The following is a 19,879-nucleotide window of genomic DNA, read 5'->3' as shown; positions in this document are numbered from 1 at the left end:
AGACTATGTTGAAATTATAACAACAACAACAACAATAATAATAATAATAATAATAATAATAATAATAATAATAATAATAATAATAATAATTATTATTATTATTATTATTATTCTTTTATTATTATTATTATTGCTGTTGTTGTTGTTAATGATCTTTGAATACATAGAAAATATTTGTGTGATCTGAGGCACAAGTAGCCATGCTTCAGTTCCCATAATAATGTCTTGTTTGGATCTATAAAGAAGGCTTACAACAGAGTGGACAAAATTGTTCCAATATCATTGCAACACTAGAGGGCAGGGTTTAGTGCTGTTTGTACACACCATCACCTGTAGCTCTCAGTAATGCCAGTAAATCTGTCATTTGAAAAGTAAATTACACTTTTCCCACCATAGTTGTTTATCAGTAGGTTTCTGTCTTTTTATACACTAGGTAGAATGATTAGCATATGACTGGGCAGTTCCATTCTGGTGGTGTAATAACTTAAATACTGCCTTAAGCCTACTGAATGGTCCAGTGAAAAAAGCAGGTTTTGCCAGTTTAAATAAGAAGGGCTTGAGGAGTGGTGGTGATATCAGGTTTCAGCTAGTTCAATGGATGAATAGGTTTTCAGTAAGAAAAGCAGGTGGGTCTGTGTTTGTAAACGATAATCAGAGAAAGAGAGAAAAGTAGTGGGGAAACAGATGTTCATAGAAATACTTATTTCACTCTCCAGAGGACAGCAGATAAGACTAGTTTTGCATTTCTCAGGGACAAAATTGTTAAAAAGGACACTAAGTGAGCATGTAGACTAAGGGTGCACAATCCCAGTTCTTGAGGTCTGAAATAAGGTCCAACTAACCAGTTAATAACCAAGATATTACCAGCAGGAAAACTCTCTTCTTGACACTAACCATTCAGGACTGGAAATGAGTGCCCCTGGCTTACACCTCTTTCACACAGGTTTAATGTAAGCTTTTCTTTCATTCAGACTTCAAACTGTTGATTCAAGATCAACATGTCTGTTCTATATCCATGCTCATGATACATAATCATGAGTAGAGAAAAAAGCAAGACCAGTATTAGATCAGTGTTTCAAAACTACCCCTATCGTCAGAGCTCTTGGCTCCACCTTAATTCCTCTCATTCTTGCTGTTTCACTGTTTCAATTGGAACTGTTCCTTCAAATGGACACAGTCTTATTCAGAGACAGACCAGCAAGATACTTGCAGAACCTCAGGTAAACTTTACCCTTTTGCTTTTTTTCAGTGGACTTCAGTGAAAGAAAGGGAACAGAAATATTGTGTTTAACTACTGATTTACTAGCTTTTTTAATTTAAACAGGTAGATGAATAGGATAAATACAAATTTACTGCAGTTTGCTTCTTTAGTAGGAAGAAGAAGATTTGTGCTATTGATTTACAGCACAACTAACTGCTGTACTGCTTTGTGAATCTGTGGCTCATACAGTAATTGAATTGATTAAAGGTGTTCTTATGACCTCTCGTAATGTGAAATCATTCATATACAAAATGTGTGGGTTTGGTCAGGAAAGGGATGACATTTGACTCTCAAATGAGGTAAAGGAGGTCATGACCCTGTGTGGCTGTGGGAATGAGGTTAGCTGTGCAGAGTGAGGTGTAAAGAGGATTCAGTAAAATAAAATCAATAAATGTAAACAACCTGAAAAATGTATATGTACTAGAGGAACAGTAGTGGCCATTTGGCATTTGCTAAATTTAGTAACAATTGAGCTTCAGTGGCCTCAGTTTAACTTCCTTTAATGATCAAGAACAGTATTAAAAAATATTTATACCAGTAGAGCAATATTAAAGTTTAAAAGTGATTTTAGAGTTCGTGTAACACCATAATGCATGTGACTTTTGCCTACTGAAAGACAATTTTAGTTGTCATGTGTCCCACATCTACTCAAAGCATACAGTATGTGAGCCCAATTTCATGTCAACTTAACAAGGTTACATAACAACAATATATGTGATTACTACTACACATGCTATATAGATAGATAGATAGATAGATAGATAGATAGATAGATAGATAGATAGATAGATAGATAGATAGATAGATAGAACTTTATTGTCATTGCAAAGTACAGGTACATAGCCATGAAATGCTGTTTAGCATCTACCAGAAGTGCAAACAGTAGAAATTCTGCAAATGAACAAGTGCAGATAAATATGTACATCAATAAATAAGGCTATGTTAGTGTGCAAAGAGAGGTATGTGCAAGTAGTATTTACAGCAGATAAAGTGTCAGTTGTAATTATAATTGTGCAAAAATGTGTGCATTATGTACAATGTATATGTTCCTTTGTTTTAAGTAGCCATACATTATGAAAGGGGAATATATTCACAGTGTCATTAATATTATAACCACATGCAATAACTTAATAATTGAAACATTAAAAACATTGAAAACATTGACAACAATTTATTGAAATACAATAATAAAAGGATCTTTTAAAGTTCTGCTTTATGGAATAATGTATATTAATTTGTTCATTTATTAAATCCTTCTTTCATTGTTTTTGTTTTTTCTCAGCTGCATAAAGGACAGCTTTGAGTCGACAGTGAATTTAAAGCTGGTGAATGTCGGCTCCATGGCACAACCCCAGGCCAAACCACAGCAGAGAGAACAGTGGGCCACAAAGATGGAGTTTTTTCTGGCTGTTGCAGGGCATATCATTGGTCTGGGAAATGTGTGGAGGTTTCCTTATCTGTGCTACAAAAATGGAGGGGGTAAGCTCCTTTACTTACCAAACAACAGCCTCTAATACTTGTACTACAGTTCTTTTTGCATGTACTCTAACAACACATGGTAATAAGACAAATTATTTTTATTTATTTTTATTTTGGTTCAATAGTGTATTTCAGATCAAATATTTTAAACATGTAATTTATAAGACTACAAAATGGAGGTACACCACAACTCACAAATTATTGAGTTAGTGAGCTAGGTTTCAGTTCAACTTCACACTGTGACAGCAGATAAGTCCCAGGCAGTAATGCAGATGAAAATAGTTTGAATCAAATAATACAGTTACAGCATGTTTACTTCTCTCACAGAGAGTATTCTCCAAGGCACATTATTTTCATTTAGTTTAGTTAAGAAAATTCTTCAAATATAATGGAGGACAACATTGTTTTAAACAGAAATGGCCTCTAACACATTTTGGAAAGTGACTGTGAGGATTTGTTCTACAAGAGCATTAGTGATGTCAGGCACTGATGTTAGGTGAAGAGTCCTGGTTCTTCCACAACAACTTTGGCAAGCCATGATTTCATGGAGCTCACTTTATGCACAGGGCATAATGCTGGAACAGGTTTGGCCCTTCTCGTTCCAGTGAAGGAAAATTTTAAAGTTATGGCATACAAAGACTTTCTAGATAGTTGTGTGCTTTGGAAAGTTTGGAAAAGGCCCACATATGAGTATGATGGTCAGATGTGCACATACAGTTTGGTCCTATAATACATTTCAATTAAAAAAGAATAAGCAAACATACTGTATGTGGTGCTGTTTCCCTAGGACAGGGGCTGCATCAGGTGGTGGGTGATGTTAACTCGGTTTTGGGTTAAGACATAGTGAACTTAGGGAACCGAACTGTTTACATGCGTCCCTCTTTCTCACTTAATCTGCATGATGCTTAATCAAAGCAAAGGTGTGCATAAGAATAACAGAAATGTCACTGTGTATTGTCTGCTTTAACATGTGCTAATTTAACAATATTATTAGGTTAGCTGAAGTCACTTTGAGCTATTGTGTATTTAATATTATTTGTCTGTCTCAAAGGAGCTTTCTTTGTGCCATACATACTGTTCCTATTTTCTTGTGGCATACCTCTCTTCTTCCTGGAGACATCATTAGGCCAGTACACTAGTCAGGGGGGCATCACATGCTGGAGGAAAATTTGCCCTTTATTTGAAGGTAAACACAAAAAATAATCCTTTGACAATGAATTGAAACTTGCAATTACAAAAGACTTACATATAATCAAATACAATTATATAGACCTTTGATTTTCATACAAAGTGCCATTATTTAATTGGGAGTTACTACAGTATATTCTTAATTTCCCACCCCTCAGGACTGGGCTATGGTAGCCAGATTGTGATCCTGTATACAGGAGTTTATTACATCATTATTCTGGCATGGGCATTTCTCTACCTGTTCTTCTCATTCAGCTCAGAGCTCCCATGGGCTAACTGCAAGAATAGCTGGAACACAGGTAATACTCCTGCCATTGTCATTAACTGCCCATAATCCTATCTAGAGTTACACTGTGTACTTTTCTAACAATTCAGTTAAACTAATGATAAGCTGTGCAGAAATAGTGAAGTCTAATGGAATGCAAATCCACTGTTATAAATCTCAGCAGGAGTTCACTTGCATTAAATAACATAACAAGTTTGTTTTCTGTCTTACAGAGTACTGTATGGAATTTAACAAGAACAACATGACTGATAATATTCCAGACAAAATTACGTCCCCAGTTGTGGAATTCTGGGAGTGAGTTTTGGGAGTTAACTATGAATTTAACTATGAAAGTCAGTGTCAGTTCCTATACTTTATGAAAAAAGCACAGATCACTAGAGATCACTTTTTTCTGTACTTACAGGAAGAGGATTCTGGGTTTGTCTGTTGGTATAGAAGAAATTGGTAATGTGAGGTGGGAACTGGCTCTGTGTCTCCTGCTGGCCTGGATCATCTGCTACTTCTGTGTGTTTAATGGTGTGAAGTCTACAGGCAAGGTGAGTGCTCATACTACACAGCATTCTTGTCTGTGCTGGCCACTGCCAGATAACGATCGATAGAATGATGGGAAATGACAGGAAAATGGGTTCCTAGCTCATGACATGAGTATTTTGTCTCACAGGTGGTCTATTTCACTGCTACCTTTCCTTACTTGATGTTGATGGTGCTGCTAGTGCGTGGCCTAACCCTACCTGGTGCAATTAGCGGAATAACATTTTATCTCTACCCAGATCCTACTCGTCTCACAGACCCTCAGGTAAAAAAAAAACATTCATTTGGACAAAGCAAAATGCAAAATGATGATTTTTTTTTTACGTTTTAAACATATTGCATGCACTTATAGATATCAATGATATTTTTTTCAGGTGTGGATGGATGCAGGTAGCCAGATATTTTACTCTTATGGAGTATGCACAGGGACTCTGACTGCTTTAGGAAGCTATAATAAATATGATAATAACTGTTATAGGTAAATATATTATTTCTATTTAAAATCTATTATTTTCTAGTGCTTAATTAGACCTGGGATTGTATGGTACATAATATGTATGTGTATGGAAAGAGAGTCTGTTTTTTATGTTATCCAATTTGTTGTATCTTGTTTTTCAGAGACTGTCTATACTTGTGCTTGCTAAATAGTATGACTAGCTTTGTGGCTGGATTTGCCATTTTTTCTGTCCTGGGTTTTATGGCAGATGAACAGGGAATGGACATTTCAATGGTGGCAGAATCAGGTATGGCAAGAAAATTGATGTAGAGTCAATTTACCTCTTAAAGAAAATATTGGGAGGAAATAATGATATTACATATCACTATATTTGAAAACAAGACTACTAGACCCATTTTAGAGACTTTAACAGTTATTATTGCAATGACAAGTGACAATTGATCATGTAAAACATTTAAAAAGCACAATTTTTCTCTCAGAAAAATATGAATTATTTTGCATGGCATTGTTCGGGAATTTATATGAAATATGTCTGAATTGTATTAGATCTTTGCATACTTTGTATTTCTCTAGGTCCTGGGCTGGCATTTATTGCTTACCCACGTGCAGTGGCCTTAATGCCTCTCCCTCAGTTATGGGCAGTTTTCTTCTTCATTATGATCATTTTCCTTGGACTTGATAGTGAAGTAAGTGTGCTTTGACAAAGCTTTTTTGTTTATTGTTTTTTTTTTTATAGCTTCCTATTTCTTTTAATTTTTTTCATCAGTGATGAATAATACTTCTAATTATAATAATCCACATATTATCATATAGACATCTTAATACTTTCTGAATTTTTCTGCAGTTTGTATATCATGAAGCGTTGGTGACAGCAATCTCAGACATGTACCCGTCATTCTTCCAAAATGGACACCGGCGTAAAATCCTACTTCTCCTAATCTGTGTAGTCAGCTTTCTTGTTGGCCTACTGATGGTAACAGAGGTGAGAGCTCAGACATATTGAATGAGAATTTGGATTTCCTTGTTCCTTACTTTCAGCAGGTTCTGCTAGTTTTAAATGAATGCTGATATAACCTTTTGAGTACTATTGCTCTCTCTCTCTCTCTCTCTCTCTCTCTCTCTCTCCCTCTCTCTCTCTCTCTCTCTCTCGCTCTCGCTCTCTCTCTGTCTATCTTCTTTTTCTGTCTTCTTTCTCTTCCTTAAGGGTGGGCTGTATGTCTTCCTGTTATTTGATTATTACGCTTGCAGTGGAATGACTTTGCTGGCCTTCGCCATTCTTCAGTCCATCTGTGTTGGATGGGTTTATGGTAGAGACTTTTTCAATTTTACTTGGGGATTGATGAAAACCAAGACTGTCCTAAAATCTCTTAAATCTAGGGCATAATATGTCTATACCATATGCATACTATATGCTTACTAGTACTTGGTAGTAAATACAGTTAGAGCTAATAGGTTAATTATATTACAATTGCATTTGCCTTGACAGCCACTACAGTAGCAACCAAATTAAGTACAGATGCAAAGTATTAGTTTTAGTTTAATGAATCTGCTGTCAGTTTTCTTATCGCCCTGTGTTTTAATGCTACTGCTGTCTTGATAACTATGCAGAGAGTTATAGTGGAAGAGGAGGAGATTTAATTGATAATAAAGGTTTTAAATTTACTTTATGGTGAAGGTGCATTAACAGATGGCCAGTTCAGTTGTTTATACACCCCTGACGTAAACAATAGGAAACACATTAATAAAGGTAGCTTTGGTGCCGTTGTCTACACAGTCTCAAAATTGCACAACAATAATTGAAAACATTCCCAATCGTCTGTTTTTTAAAACTTTTCTTAGGTGCAGATCGTCTGTATGACAATATTGAAGACATGATCGGTTATCGTCCCTGGCCCCATATGAAATTCTGCTGGAAATATATGACTCCTATTATTTGCATAGTAAGTTAAACTGAGAGAAATGTTTCTCTCAGCAACTAGTGAAGGTGTTTTTAACATTACATAAGGGTTTTTGTCTATGAAATAATACAATAAATCAGAACTCTAAAAAAAAATTAAAAAAGTAGTTTTGTAATCTGTTATATAATATATGCCACTTCAGGATCATATAATGCATGAAATCAGTGCATATTCATTGATGCATTGGACCAGCATCAACATCTCTTAGTAAATATGTCTTAGCAAATCTGTTTGTGACACCTGTCACCAGCGCCTGTCTTTCTGGACAAGACAGATGAGAGTTTCACCAACTGTAAAACATTGGACCTAGGTTATGTGAGCCTTAAGTCTACCTGTTTAATTTCCATATCAATCTTCCTTATCCCCATCACTAATCCCTCTTTATCTTTTCCTGCAGGGGACATTTGTCTTCTCCTTGGTTAAATACACTCCTCTAAAGTTGAATAACTTATATGAATACCCCTGGTGGGGTTATGCTCTCGGAGGCTTCTTTACACTCTCCTCCACCATGTTGGTTCCTTTATGGATGGTGTATGCATTTTACAAGACCCCTGGCTCCATAAGTCAGGTAAATCTCTATAACAGTAAATAGTGAAAAATGAAAAAGAAAGAAAAAGTAAGTACATCCACTCTTTCTCAAAAGAGGCTGCTGCTTTGATTTGTTTTTCAAGAAAATTGACTATATTGCTATATATATTGAATATAAAAGATATAATATCTTGGAATATGATTTTTTTATGCTTATAAAACAGAGAATGATTGAAAAACATATATTTCCAGAGAATGAAAACCCTGTGTACTCCTGCTGAAGATCTGCCTAATCCTAAATCACCCAAAGGTGTCCTGGCTTCTTGCACTTTTGAGACCTTCACAGATCTGCAGACTTTGCGTCAACACTCTCCAGAAGATGTATGACCTTTCTGCATTTTAGAACACACAGACAGACAGACAGACACACACACACACACACACACACACACTGCACACATATTTATTATCATTATTGTCAATATCATAAGCATTAATCATTCAGTGGGGGAATGATTATTTCTTTATTTACATTTAAATAGTTTCTCTTGTACATTGTTTAACTTATATATTTGTATAAATAATCTATGTGAACAGAAGAGCACAGACATTGTTAAACCAATACTGTCACAACACATAACATTTATTATTCAAAGCAAAGCTTTGTGAAAACCATAATTAATCTATTTATTTGGTATTTATGATTTCTTATGATTAAGATTTAGGCAAGGATTGGTTGTGATTTTGTTGTGATTGGTTGTGATATGTGATTGGATGGATTTATGTGGATGATTTTGGTGCACAAGTATAGTATTTGATTAGATTTCTGTGTTTTGCTCATAATTGTATTTTTATGAGAATGTATACATTTGTTTTTAAATAGATTGTGGATTTGTTGTCCGCAGTCATGTTAGCACTGGAAACCCAGCCTACACTGCAAAAAACAACATCGTAGCGAAAGCGTAAATGCTGATAATCAAACAGTCTACAATTAATTAAATATAAGATTACAATAAATTAAATATAGGATTTCTTATGCTATTTCCAAGCATATATAATTATTTTTTTCGCTTTACAGTTTTGCTTCTGTCTAAAAATTAATGCTTAAAATTATTCTATACACCTCTGTATAAAAACTTATTTTAAGATCTCTCAAGTTTACAAATACTGTATGTCTGCACCCATACTTTATTAGAAACCGTACATTATTAGAAAGTTTAGAAACATTAATGCTTAAAAAATGGACGCATGCATACAAAATCACTGTATGCCACATATTTGCTGCTGATTATCTAAAATGCTTTACAATATTTCTTACAAACTGTAAACAACCATTTTGTTATGAGTTAATCTTTAAACTTAAATAATTAATTACAACCATGGGCAAAGCTCCCAAGTCATTTATTGTGCCTTGTTGACTTCCTGTAAATAGGTACTTACAGCACAAAGCAAAAAGGAGTGAGTGGATGGATGTTTCAACCAAAGTACAGTAAGTACAGTTGGAGTGTTTGCTGAGTTGTATGATCTATTCTATTTGAATTAGGTCATTATTTGAACTATGGCATATCAGCTTGCTACATACTTAGCCAATTATTTAGCAGAACTAAGTATTATACCTAGTTCAGTGCAATAACTTCTCTTGTCAGGGAAATAGTTCCATCTAATGGATTAATTATATTATTGTCAGTTACACAAAGGTTACTTGCCTTTAAGATCTGCAAGATCTGTAGTTTGAACATTATATGTTTAATATGTTCAAATAAAATAAAATGTTGAATGTTGTGTGGCAATTATACCTTTTCCAAAATCAAATCCACAATTGTCATGCTGCATTTCATTAAACAGTTCTCTGTTGTTGCATTATTTGGGTGAATGAAACACCTTTTATAATATTGTTTTTTTTTTTTTTAATTACTTACTTAAAAATAATCTAATTAATAAATGAGCCCTTAGAACCTCCATATATTTAACGGGTCTTCTAATGTGTTTTACTCTGTATTTATATTTTATACCTTTTTGGGGAAACAATCTTAAAAGGATGTCATTACAAAGAACTCAATTACTTATGTCAACAGAAATAAATTGGCTCTGGTACCATCTAAACTGTGAACCCCTTGACAGGTTGATGCCCTGGAGGAATTTTTCTCCTCCTGAAAAATTTTCATTCTTTAAGATGCCCTTGGGCCCCCTTTCTGCTCAGCGCCTTGAAAGCATGACACACCTAACCAATCATGACTGGCTCACGTATAAATTAGCATAATGTAAAAGTCTGATGTTGCAAAAAATGAAATAAAATAAAATAAAATAAAATAAAATAAAATAAAATAAAATAAAATAAAATAAAATAAAATAAAATAAAATAAAATAAAATAAAATAATAATTTGTTCAAAAGTAAATAATTAGAAATTTTAGTACCATTACCAGCTCGTCAAATATATCCTTGTTAAATAACACAGTACTGTTAATAATAGTACTGTTTTTTAAAAAGCTTTAATCACAAAATGAGTCATATGTCATAATAATTTAGTTTAAATTAAACCTACACTACTGATCAGCACCAACAGGGGATAGTATTTTACTTTTTGGCAGAATTATAATCCTTAACCTGTGTGAAAAAATTAATTGCTGAATATTTGTGTACTTATTTGAGTACTGGACTGCAATGACAAAGAATGTCAAAGAAGCTGTTCTGATACAAATGGAGTGCAGAGATATAGTACAAATTCCTGGACAGTGGACAGTGACACAGGTTAAATTGTAATCTCTTCTCTTACTCCCCCTGCATCCCCCTGACAAAAAAATGCTGATTCTTAAAGAGAATACATTTGGCTCTTGATTATTAACATCCATCTTCTGAACCAATAAGCATTAAGTTTCCATTACTATCAATCAATGCTTCAAAATTACCATATCCTAAATGATCAAATATTGCATTAGTCATATTTCAGTGTGGCCTACAAATATGGCTGCTACTGTAAGAACTACATCTCCCACACGCCTGGACTTATCTACAGCTGCCACTACACTCAGTATAAATAGTTCTCACATGCATTGCAGAGTATATGCTCTGTGGCATTGTGCCAGTCCAAACTAAGCCTTGATTTAGCTTGCTTACCTGGTTTGATCTAGTTATTTGTATTCAGATGGTCACTTTTTCCTGCCATTGTTTATGTTGTTTGCACATTGCTTTACTTTTGCATGTTTTTGACCATGGTTTTGCATTATGTCTTTGTCCTATTTACCAAAATTAATAAAACCCATCATGTACCTGAGTACCTTGTATGTCTATGTAATTTTCATCATGTGTGAAATATAAAACACGTACAAATTCCATATAGTGTTTATTAGTAAAATTGAAAGCTGAGAACTCACCTCCTTTACACTGGGTTGTCTCTGTAAGGTAGATGTCATGCAAACTTACTAAATGATCACACTATTGAGGTTTTTAATGAGACAGCTAATGGATAAACATGGCATTATTAATGATCAAAGCTGTTGCTGTAACAGTGGATCAGACAACAGAGGGCAGTCGATTCCATAAGCTGCTTGCTTCTCTGCAGGCTCCACAAAATAATCATTAAGAAATATAGAACAGTGCTGTGGTTTTTTTTAGTTGAATATATCTACCTAAATATTACATCGCACAAATATTGGACATAGTTAGCACTGGTGGAGGAACATAAAATGTCACTAAGAGGTTTGTTTGGAGGATGAGGAGAAGCGCACTGGGAGTTGGACAGAGACTGGGTGCTTTGATCTCTCTGATAAGCACGGGGGGAGGCCAGCCATGCCAGAGCTTATGCTCCTGATGGGCTACAGTTTACACTTAAATAATGAAAAAAGCAAGAAGAATTATGCATTTAACTGGTTTACTTTTTCCCAAAACTACTACTATACTATTACTATTATTATTTTATTGTATATTATTATTATTATTATTAGTAGTAGTAGTAGTAGTGGTAGTAGTAGAAGTAGTAGCACTTTTTTAGATCGTAAGATTGTAATACCTGTATGGATGTTTGTATACATCATATGATATGATTTTCTTCATTCTCCTGAGAATAACTGGCATAAGCGCTCTCATTTCTAATATTCATGAATTTAATATTCATGTGCTGGGTACATAGGCAACAACCCTTTAATATGTTTTAAAAATGTTTATAGCACTTTGAAACATTATAAATTCCACTGAATGTGGTTAACAGTTTTTGGATTTTTATATTTTATATTTGCTCTGCTTCAGAAAACGCTAAAGTAACTTTCTATTTTCTTATTAACATCTAACAAATAACTACCAATCAAATTGTTATTGCCCAGTGGTGAAAAGATGATTTAATATGTAATATTTATTCTGTATAGATATGTTATAGGCTATGATAAATAATGAATATTTCTGAAATGTAGTTTACCACCAAGAATGCTACAGTGCACAAATTTAAGAGCTATATCATATAGCTTTTTTCATTCATGAGACTCGGTGAGCAAAACACTGTCAGAGAGCCAGGAGGGACAGATGGATGAACAGAATGAGGAGGGGGAAGAGGGGAAGGAAGAGTCATCCTCACCTCCCCATTACATACACTTGTACCAGCAAATCACTAACAACATGGTGTCTTATCATCCACTCAGCTGAGTCTTGGATGAACTTTTATACTGAACTATCTGTAGCTGAATTGAAAGAACTCCTTGCAGCACCACGGTAATTCTGCCTTGATGGAATGAACTGCCAGCCCAAATAATAAAACCTGTCTTTTTCTTACAATGTCTAACACACATTTAATGATTTTTTCAATTCCTCCAGCTGAACATAGAGAACTTTCTATTTAAATAAGTATATATCTTGGCAAGGTGGCAATGACTTATATGTTACTTGGTCCAGAGAAAGAAGCATTCACATTTGTTTACTCATATGTGAATAATATGACATATGGCTAAAACCTATCAATAGACTGCTGATTATATCATCATCATCTTGGAACAACTTGGAGTTCATTATTTAAGAACACTGCAATTATTGTTCACAGGCTTCCTTTCTCTTTTTCCCCTACCCCCCCCCTCTCACACACACACACACACACACACAGAATTCATGTTCTGTAATTGAACCCTACTAACAGTTGAAGACAGTTCTTAAGTTGTAACCTTTCATTTCCTGTTATAAGCTAAATGGCATCAGCTATAGACTTATAGCCACCTAAAGCTGCAATTTCAGGGGCTGGGCACCTGCAGGCAGTTAGCTTCACTGCAGTGGGTCGGAGAATGCTAAACCGTCTGTAGCCATGAGTACAGGCCAGGACTCTGACAGACCTAGAGATCTTAATTGCACCCTCCTACCCTCTCATTAACAAGGCTTCGTGAGGAAAACGAGCATCTTCACCATCCCTTTGTCCGGAGCTGAGAAGAAGCAGATTTATTTACAAGAGAAGATGCAATGAATATACAAAAAAATTAGCACTAAAACAATATTAAGGAGCACAACAAAGTGAAGAAAGTGTTCAAGAGTAAACTAATAAAATCTGGCTGCAAAAAGTAGAAACCACAATACTGCATCCTTATATATGATTATCTTGTAATGGTTAATACGTTCTCAGCATGATATATTGCAACTTGCAGAAATTCAAATGATTCTGAGATTAGATCTTATGTTTATATTTATATTTATATTCAACACTACTGATCTCCGATGAGAGCCACTTAAACCCAAAAATATCAGCCATGCACAACAAAAATACGCCTCAGTGATCCAAGTCTTCCTTATGTTTGTATGCATGTAACAGTCATCACAGCAAGTTGGTGGAATTGTAATATTTTTATTTCCATATTTTGACAAGGTGAGATCAGAGAAATCAACATTATACGCAACATAGGTTACAACATGATTGCATCACTTGCATAGACTCTGACACACTTTCTGCACTGCACTGAACACTATGAACAGACAGTCATTAATAATACAGCCCTCATATCAGTCATTTTACATCCTCAGACACCTCCCAGTGTCAGACTGTGGTTCACATTTCTCAATTTTGAGCCCTATGTAGTTACAATATCACTACAGTACACGAAGCAATTACTACATATACATTATACATTTGAAATTGTACCAAATGGGAAAAATACCAGAGACACCATTTTACAGCGGCATAACACAAATAAATAATGGGATATGTTACATCTATCTCAATCCACTTACAATCACTGACCACATTAATAGGAACATCTGCCTCAAGATTCAATGTATTGTGCATTCTTAGATGATTTTCTACTCACCATGTTTGTAAAGACTGATTTACTGAAGCCTACCACCTGCAAGACAGCACTCACTCTGTGTTTTTTATATTTTATTTTTGGATCATTCTTTATAAACTCCAGAGACTGTTGTGTGTGAAAATCGCAGGAGATCAGCAGTTTCCGAAATACTTAAGCCAGCTCATCTGGCACCAACAACCATGCCATGGTTAAAGTCACTTAGAGCACACTTTTCCTCATGTTGATGTTTGATGTGAACATTCACTGATGCTCATGACCTGTATCTGCAGGATATAGGCCTGCATTGCTGTTACATGATTGGCTGATTGGATAATTGCATGCTTTAGTGGCAAAGGTGTTCCTATTAAAGTACGATTGTACACTAAATATTTTTGAATTAGAATTTGAGAAAAATTCTCACACAAATTATATAATATATATTTGTCATTTAAATCACATTTAATAATAATCAAATGAACAAAAAATATATAAAATCACCAAACTAATCTAAATGAAACACTTAAACTTGCTGCCTCTTCTGTCAAAAACCATATAATTTCCACATATAGTGCCTTGGATTCATTCTTTTACTGTCTTTTTTTTTCAACTTCATATGACAATCTTTTCAGAAATTATATCTATCTATTTATCTTTACTCAATTTTTTTCACATTGTCTCCTGACTATCTCCCTCATACAGTGTAAACACTCTGCATTCTCTTATCTCACTGACTTTCATTGACAAATATGAGCGGTCCTCTAGAAGTGGGACTGCCCATCTGTCTGTAAACATTAGGTTGTCCCAGACTGGTCTGCAATAGGCTGAGTCCTCCACCTGAAAGGTCAAAACTTGGCTGGCTGTAGAGCCTCTGTCCAAAGCCTGTTCCGGATTGGTCAAAACTGCTTTGACTGTACTGCCTGAAGCTACCACTGCGTTTCTCAGAGGGCGTTCTGGAGGGATAGCGCTGACCGGACTTATGTAAGCCTGTTTCTTTGTAGGCAAACCAAATGTTACCAGCCCACAGGGAGAAATTCAGAAAGCCAAAAGCCTAGGGGCAAGAAGGGATGGTTCAGAATCATAAAACAAATATGACATTAGGAGTATTTACGTTAATTTTTTTTTAAATAGTGTTCATTTATAACCAGCTTTTTCACACTTGCTATTCTTTTTTTGGAGTTTTCTTGATTGATGGTGGTCATATTTCTATAGTAATATTAAACCTGATGCAATGGAACAGGACTATTTAAAAATAAAGACATCAAATTGATATTTCAGTTGCACTAATTTGCATTGTAATTTAAAGAGTTCTCTTGACTGAATAAAACAAAATATTCGAAGCATCAAGACTTGACAGTTCAGCTCAGTACCCCAGTCAACAGTCTCAACAGTCTCAGCAGATTCTAATGGATTTTCTACTCCTAATGGAGTTCTACAGAGTTTATTTAAACTCACCTAAAATAAACATTCAATGTTTATCCATTCAGCCTGTCTTTAGACATCTCAAAATGCCTATAGAACCCATTGTTTGTCCCTGGCAAAATTTAAAGCTATTACAGATTTTAGCTTTTGATATTAGCAAGAGTTTAGCAAAGGTTTGCACAATAATGAGCTATAGACTCAAGATATGTTGTAATAGCTTGCAAACTTTGCTTATATTCATACTGATGACTCAAAGTACATACCACTGAAACGTTAAGATTGGTCCAGGTAGGCTCCTCTAGTGTCTCGCACAAGTTCTCCTCATCTCTGCAGGCAGACATTAGCATCTGTATCAGACTCACATCTGTGGCTGTCTTTACTCCAGAGAGAGTTTTAGCCCATGCTATCGAGCTCACAAGCCACAGACATGAGAAAATCACAGTCACCAGGCAGTCCTGTGGAGTATATAAAATGTAATAATTACATTTTTGTGAAATGCTAGCATAAACACTGGAAGAGGCAGCTAACACAACTATGCTAAATGGTCCCCACTAGCTTTACAGTATTTGTTATATATTTTTGCTAGTTACTTTTCTTATATCTTCTACAGAGGAGGGTTATATTTCACAAAATGCTTTTTTCCCGACATGATTTAATTTCACATGTTTTTCACACCTGAAAATGTGTTCTCATTTGTTAATTTTTTGTAGGTATAACAATGTGATTTAAATTGAGTAATGGCCAATTATTTATAGACTAGATAGTGATCTTTGGCATTACTATTGCATGAATTCTTGTTGCAAATGAATTCTTGTTGGAAATGCAAATTCACATTATTTATTATTATTATTATTATTATTATTATTATTATTATTGTTATTTTCATGTGATCACATGTTATTTACATGAATCCATTTGTGAAATAACACTAACGTGAAATATATGTGATTTTTATGTAAGGGTTTTTATGTCTAGCTTCTTTCTAAAACAAGAACATCATAAGAACATCACTCACCACTAGAGGACCTCTGTTCTTCTCTCTGTACTTGTTCTGGTAGAAAATGTAGACTACTGTAGCTAGGAGCGAGTAGAGAAATGCTAACACAGACACAGTAACAAAGAATTGTGCTGAAGAAGCGTAGTCTCCCTCGAGGAAGAGCGTCTCATACCTCTTACCCTCACAGATAGGGACACTGAAGTGCACCTGCTGCAGTCTGGAGGAACAGCATACAAGAAATTGCAGCATGTTGTATAACATGCCATAACAGTCTCGTACCATACATATTTATAAAATATTAATTTTGCCATTTACAAGTCAGTGTATTGTCTGCCATTTGTCTTTACAGACACGTACCATGCTGTGAAGCTGGCAGAATCCCTGTGTGACCTTGTGAATGTGTACATCAATAATTCATGCTTATACATACTTATATAAAAGACCAATAAATTTGCATTTATGTTCAAACAATCAAACAATCTGTCCTCATCACTTGTTAAACTGGAAATGATATTTGAGGGAGAAGAGCATGAATATCTTGCATTAGAAAAACATGATAAATTACATGCCAAGTATGATTAAAATGATTTCTTTACACTTTCCTTTCATTAATTCTACATGTAATCAGAGTCTGGAAATCAATGTCTGATTTTGATTATTTGACTTGATTATTATTTCGGATTTATCTTTAAACAATGTTATGTTCATTTTACAACTGTATTTGATTAACTTATGATGATTATTATTAACATTTAAATACTTATGATGATTGTTTATTTATTGTTGAAAGATCTTTCTTTGTGTGTTTGGTTTCTCTAAATGTAGCCTTTCTAACTAAATTTAGTCATCAGCCCTTGCAACTGTCACTTCATATCACAAGACAATGCAAGAGTGGGAGGGCAAAAACTTCACACACTTCCTCTGAGGCATTTGATGCTATGGACATATTTTTAAGACCCCAGTGGCTGCAAGCCTCTGCTTTATTAAGGGTGGTCTGTTCAAGTGTTAAAGGCATAATTCACTGCATTTTGTGAGTTAATGTTTCACAGAAGTGTCTAACAGCTCTTGATCTATGGTTTTGAGGGCATTGGAAGAAGTAATTGTACTCACCTGAATGGATAGCCAAAACTGATGCTGATATTTCTTTGGGTTTTATCCATGCATTCTACTTTAACCATTATCTGGCCAGAATATCCCCCACATGTTGCAAATGCACAAACGGCAAAAAGCTGTTGAAACAAAGTGAATCAACAAATCAAATAAAAACCCCTACTGCTTAATGCTCAGTCTCCCCTCCCTCTCTCTCTCTCTCTCTCTCTCTCTCTCTCTCTCTCTCTCTCTCTCTCTCTCTCTCTCTCTCTCTCTCTCCTCTTTCTCTAATCTCTAATCTCTAATATGCACTTCACAAGCTTTATTATTAAGTAAAAGAGAAAGAGTAGTGGTTTTAGGAGTGTCACAAAGTCCTTACAATACATTACATATACTGAAACCTAAAAATATTAGTTTAGTATATAATAACATGTAAAATAAGGCATATATAAAATAATGGAACCTGTTTGAAACAATGAACTAAATATTGAACATGAAAAAACACAATCAGTAATTAAACACACATATTCTGATATAAAGAAATGCTACAGACAGTGTAATACTGATCAGCGATTAGCATCGATCTTTCAGAAAGAGCAGATAAATTATTCAGAAAGGAAAAACTACAAACAGTGGAGACAGATGCTGGGACCCCTCACTGTGATTAAATCTGATTAAATAATCAAACTGTTTCTCAGATGTTCACACAAACATGACAAAAGATAATCACTGGATGCACTTTTAAAAATATATATATTTATGTAAATAATTATTTACACCACTTAAACTACAAACACAAAATTATCTGAAAGTAAAAAAAAAAAAACAACTCAAGATGTCTTTATAAGTAAACTTATGTAGTCTTACCGGAGCAAATATGACCATACACATTGAGGTGGATGACTGATCATCAGTTAGTATGTCTCTCAGTAAAGGAGTGAACGCTCGCTCCCATGTAAAGCCTCAGATAGTGACTGAGAATTGACTACACAGACGCTTCGACACAGGAACCAGGCAGAATTGTGTTGTGTGTGAGAGGGAAACAGAGAGGTAGAGACAGGAAGGGAGAGAGCAAGAGAGATAGCAAGAGCGAGAGAGAGAGAGAGAGAGAGAGAGAGAGAGAGAGAAATTAATTTTGCACTTCATTATGATTGAATATATGGCATGTCCATATACTCAAAACAAAACAAAACTCTGAATGAAATTTACAATTAAATTTTCAATCCATTATCTTTCCATAATGATCTGTTTTCATAATTTCACACTATACATGCCAGTATTGCATGTTATTCTGCATTACAGTACCCTGTAACAAAAAACCTAATGCATAAGTATAAAATAAACCAATAAACACATTATTACTGATACATTTTGCATGATCCACAACCATACTATGAATATTTAATCTGCTTAAAAAACTGCTGTTTAAAAAACTATTCTCTGATATTCACTGATCATGCTTATTGGTTTGCTACACAGGTTTATAAATCTAATATTTCAAGTAAAATAATATTTCACATGATATCTTTGACAAGTCATTCGTCATAGAGACAGAAAACAGTTTACCAGATTCTTTATCAAAATATACAGTATTTATTTACTGACCCAAGTCAAGCCCAGGTGACTGCATGGTTTCAGGTTTTCTACAGTGAAGCAGTGATCAGTCTTGGGGGATATCATGGTCATACATTAAAGCAAAGTCATCCAAAGTGAAATGGTGAAATGGATTGGATTTATGTAGTAGCTTGAAAGAAAATAATCTTTTGTATTTTTGAGATAAGAGCAACATTGAATCATTAGGTTATTTCAATATCCTCCATAATTAAGCACTTCCTTCTTTTATATTTTTTAAAATTGACGTATTGTTTATGTGGCAAGTCTGTGAATGGTGCTCTGTGATGGACCGGAGTCCTATCCATTTTTCTCATCTTGTATCTAGTGTTCCTGAGATATCCTTCGGATCCATTGTCAGCCTGAACAAGATGAAGTGGTAACTGAATATAAAGAACGAATGAATGAACATTTTTTTCAGTAGAAAGATATGTCACTGTTATTGATGGTGTGCACCATTTAGCCAAGCAGATTACCACTAATAGTCTTACTCAACAAATATAAAACTTCTTAATGACTGCATTCATACACTGTCATTCATACAAATGCTGATAAAAGGCTTAAGCCTGCTTGAAGAAATTAAAAGATCTGATCTAAAATGCACAGGCTTGTTCTTTTGCTATGTACTGTAACAACGTTTCCATGCATTCCCTAAGCAAACCAGCGCTGCACCATTCTAAGCTCCTGCTTAGCCAACTCCTGTAATTCTCCATCTGGGAGGTTTTTCTCTCCAATTAACCTTATAATTGCTTATGTGGTCATTTTAATGACCACTAATGATTGCTGTTAACAGAGATGTGTACTGACCTTTTTCAAGTCAACAAA

General features: G+C 34.7%; 2 protein-coding genes across 4 annotated transcripts; one reads left to right on the top strand and one right to left on the bottom strand.

Annotated features, from left to right (window-relative positions):
- The first annotated feature begins 1,062 nt into the window (after positions 1-1,062).
- Positions 1,063-10,950, top strand: LOC131362188 (sodium- and chloride-dependent GABA transporter 2-like). Of its 3 annotated transcripts, XM_058404026.1 has the most exons (16): positions 1,063-1,220; positions 2,544-2,740; positions 3,792-3,926; positions 4,087-4,227; positions 4,427-4,508; positions 4,618-4,750; positions 4,876-5,010; positions 5,120-5,223; positions 5,364-5,488; positions 5,776-5,888; positions 6,047-6,184; positions 6,407-6,509; positions 7,042-7,142; positions 7,558-7,728; positions 7,941-8,069; positions 9,121-10,950. In XM_058404026.1, exons 1-16 carry the CDS (start codon positions 1,168-1,170, stop codon positions 9,148-9,150), a joined length of 1,890 nt encoding a protein of 629 aa, XP_058260009.1. In that variant the 5' UTR covers positions 1,063-1,167; the 3' UTR covers positions 9,151-10,950. The 3 variants fall into 3 exon arrangements, with proteins under 3 accessions (XP_058260009.1, XP_058260011.1, XP_058260012.1); XM_058404029.1 differs by lacking the exon at positions 1,063-1,220 and having other exon boundaries at positions 2,609-2,740; positions 3,857-3,926; XM_058404028.1 differs by lacking the exons at positions 6,407-6,509; positions 7,042-7,142.
- A 2,651-nt stretch (positions 10,951-13,601) lies between these two features.
- Positions 13,602-18,451, bottom strand: synprb (synaptoporin b). The gene is made up of 5 exons (XM_058403799.1): positions 18,311-18,451; positions 17,465-17,583; positions 16,373-16,571; positions 15,621-15,812; positions 13,602-14,986 (listed from the first exon to the last, which is right to left on the bottom strand). The coding sequence occupies exons 1-5, from the start codon at positions 18,332-18,334 to the stop codon at positions 14,663-14,665; spliced, it is 858 nt and encodes a 285-aa protein (XP_058259782.1). The 5' UTR covers positions 18,335-18,451; the 3' UTR covers positions 13,602-14,662.
- Positions 18,452-19,879: the final 1,428 nt, after the last annotated feature.

The sequence above is a fragment of the Hemibagrus wyckioides genome, linkage group LG11, assembly GCF_019097595.1.
Source record: "Hemibagrus wyckioides isolate EC202008001 linkage group LG11, SWU_Hwy_1.0, whole genome shotgun sequence".
NCBI lineage: Eukaryota > Metazoa > Chordata > Actinopteri > Siluriformes > Bagridae > Hemibagrus > Hemibagrus wyckioides.
Note: the sequence above shows the minus strand (reverse complement) of the source record. Positions and strands in the feature narration are given on the sequence as shown.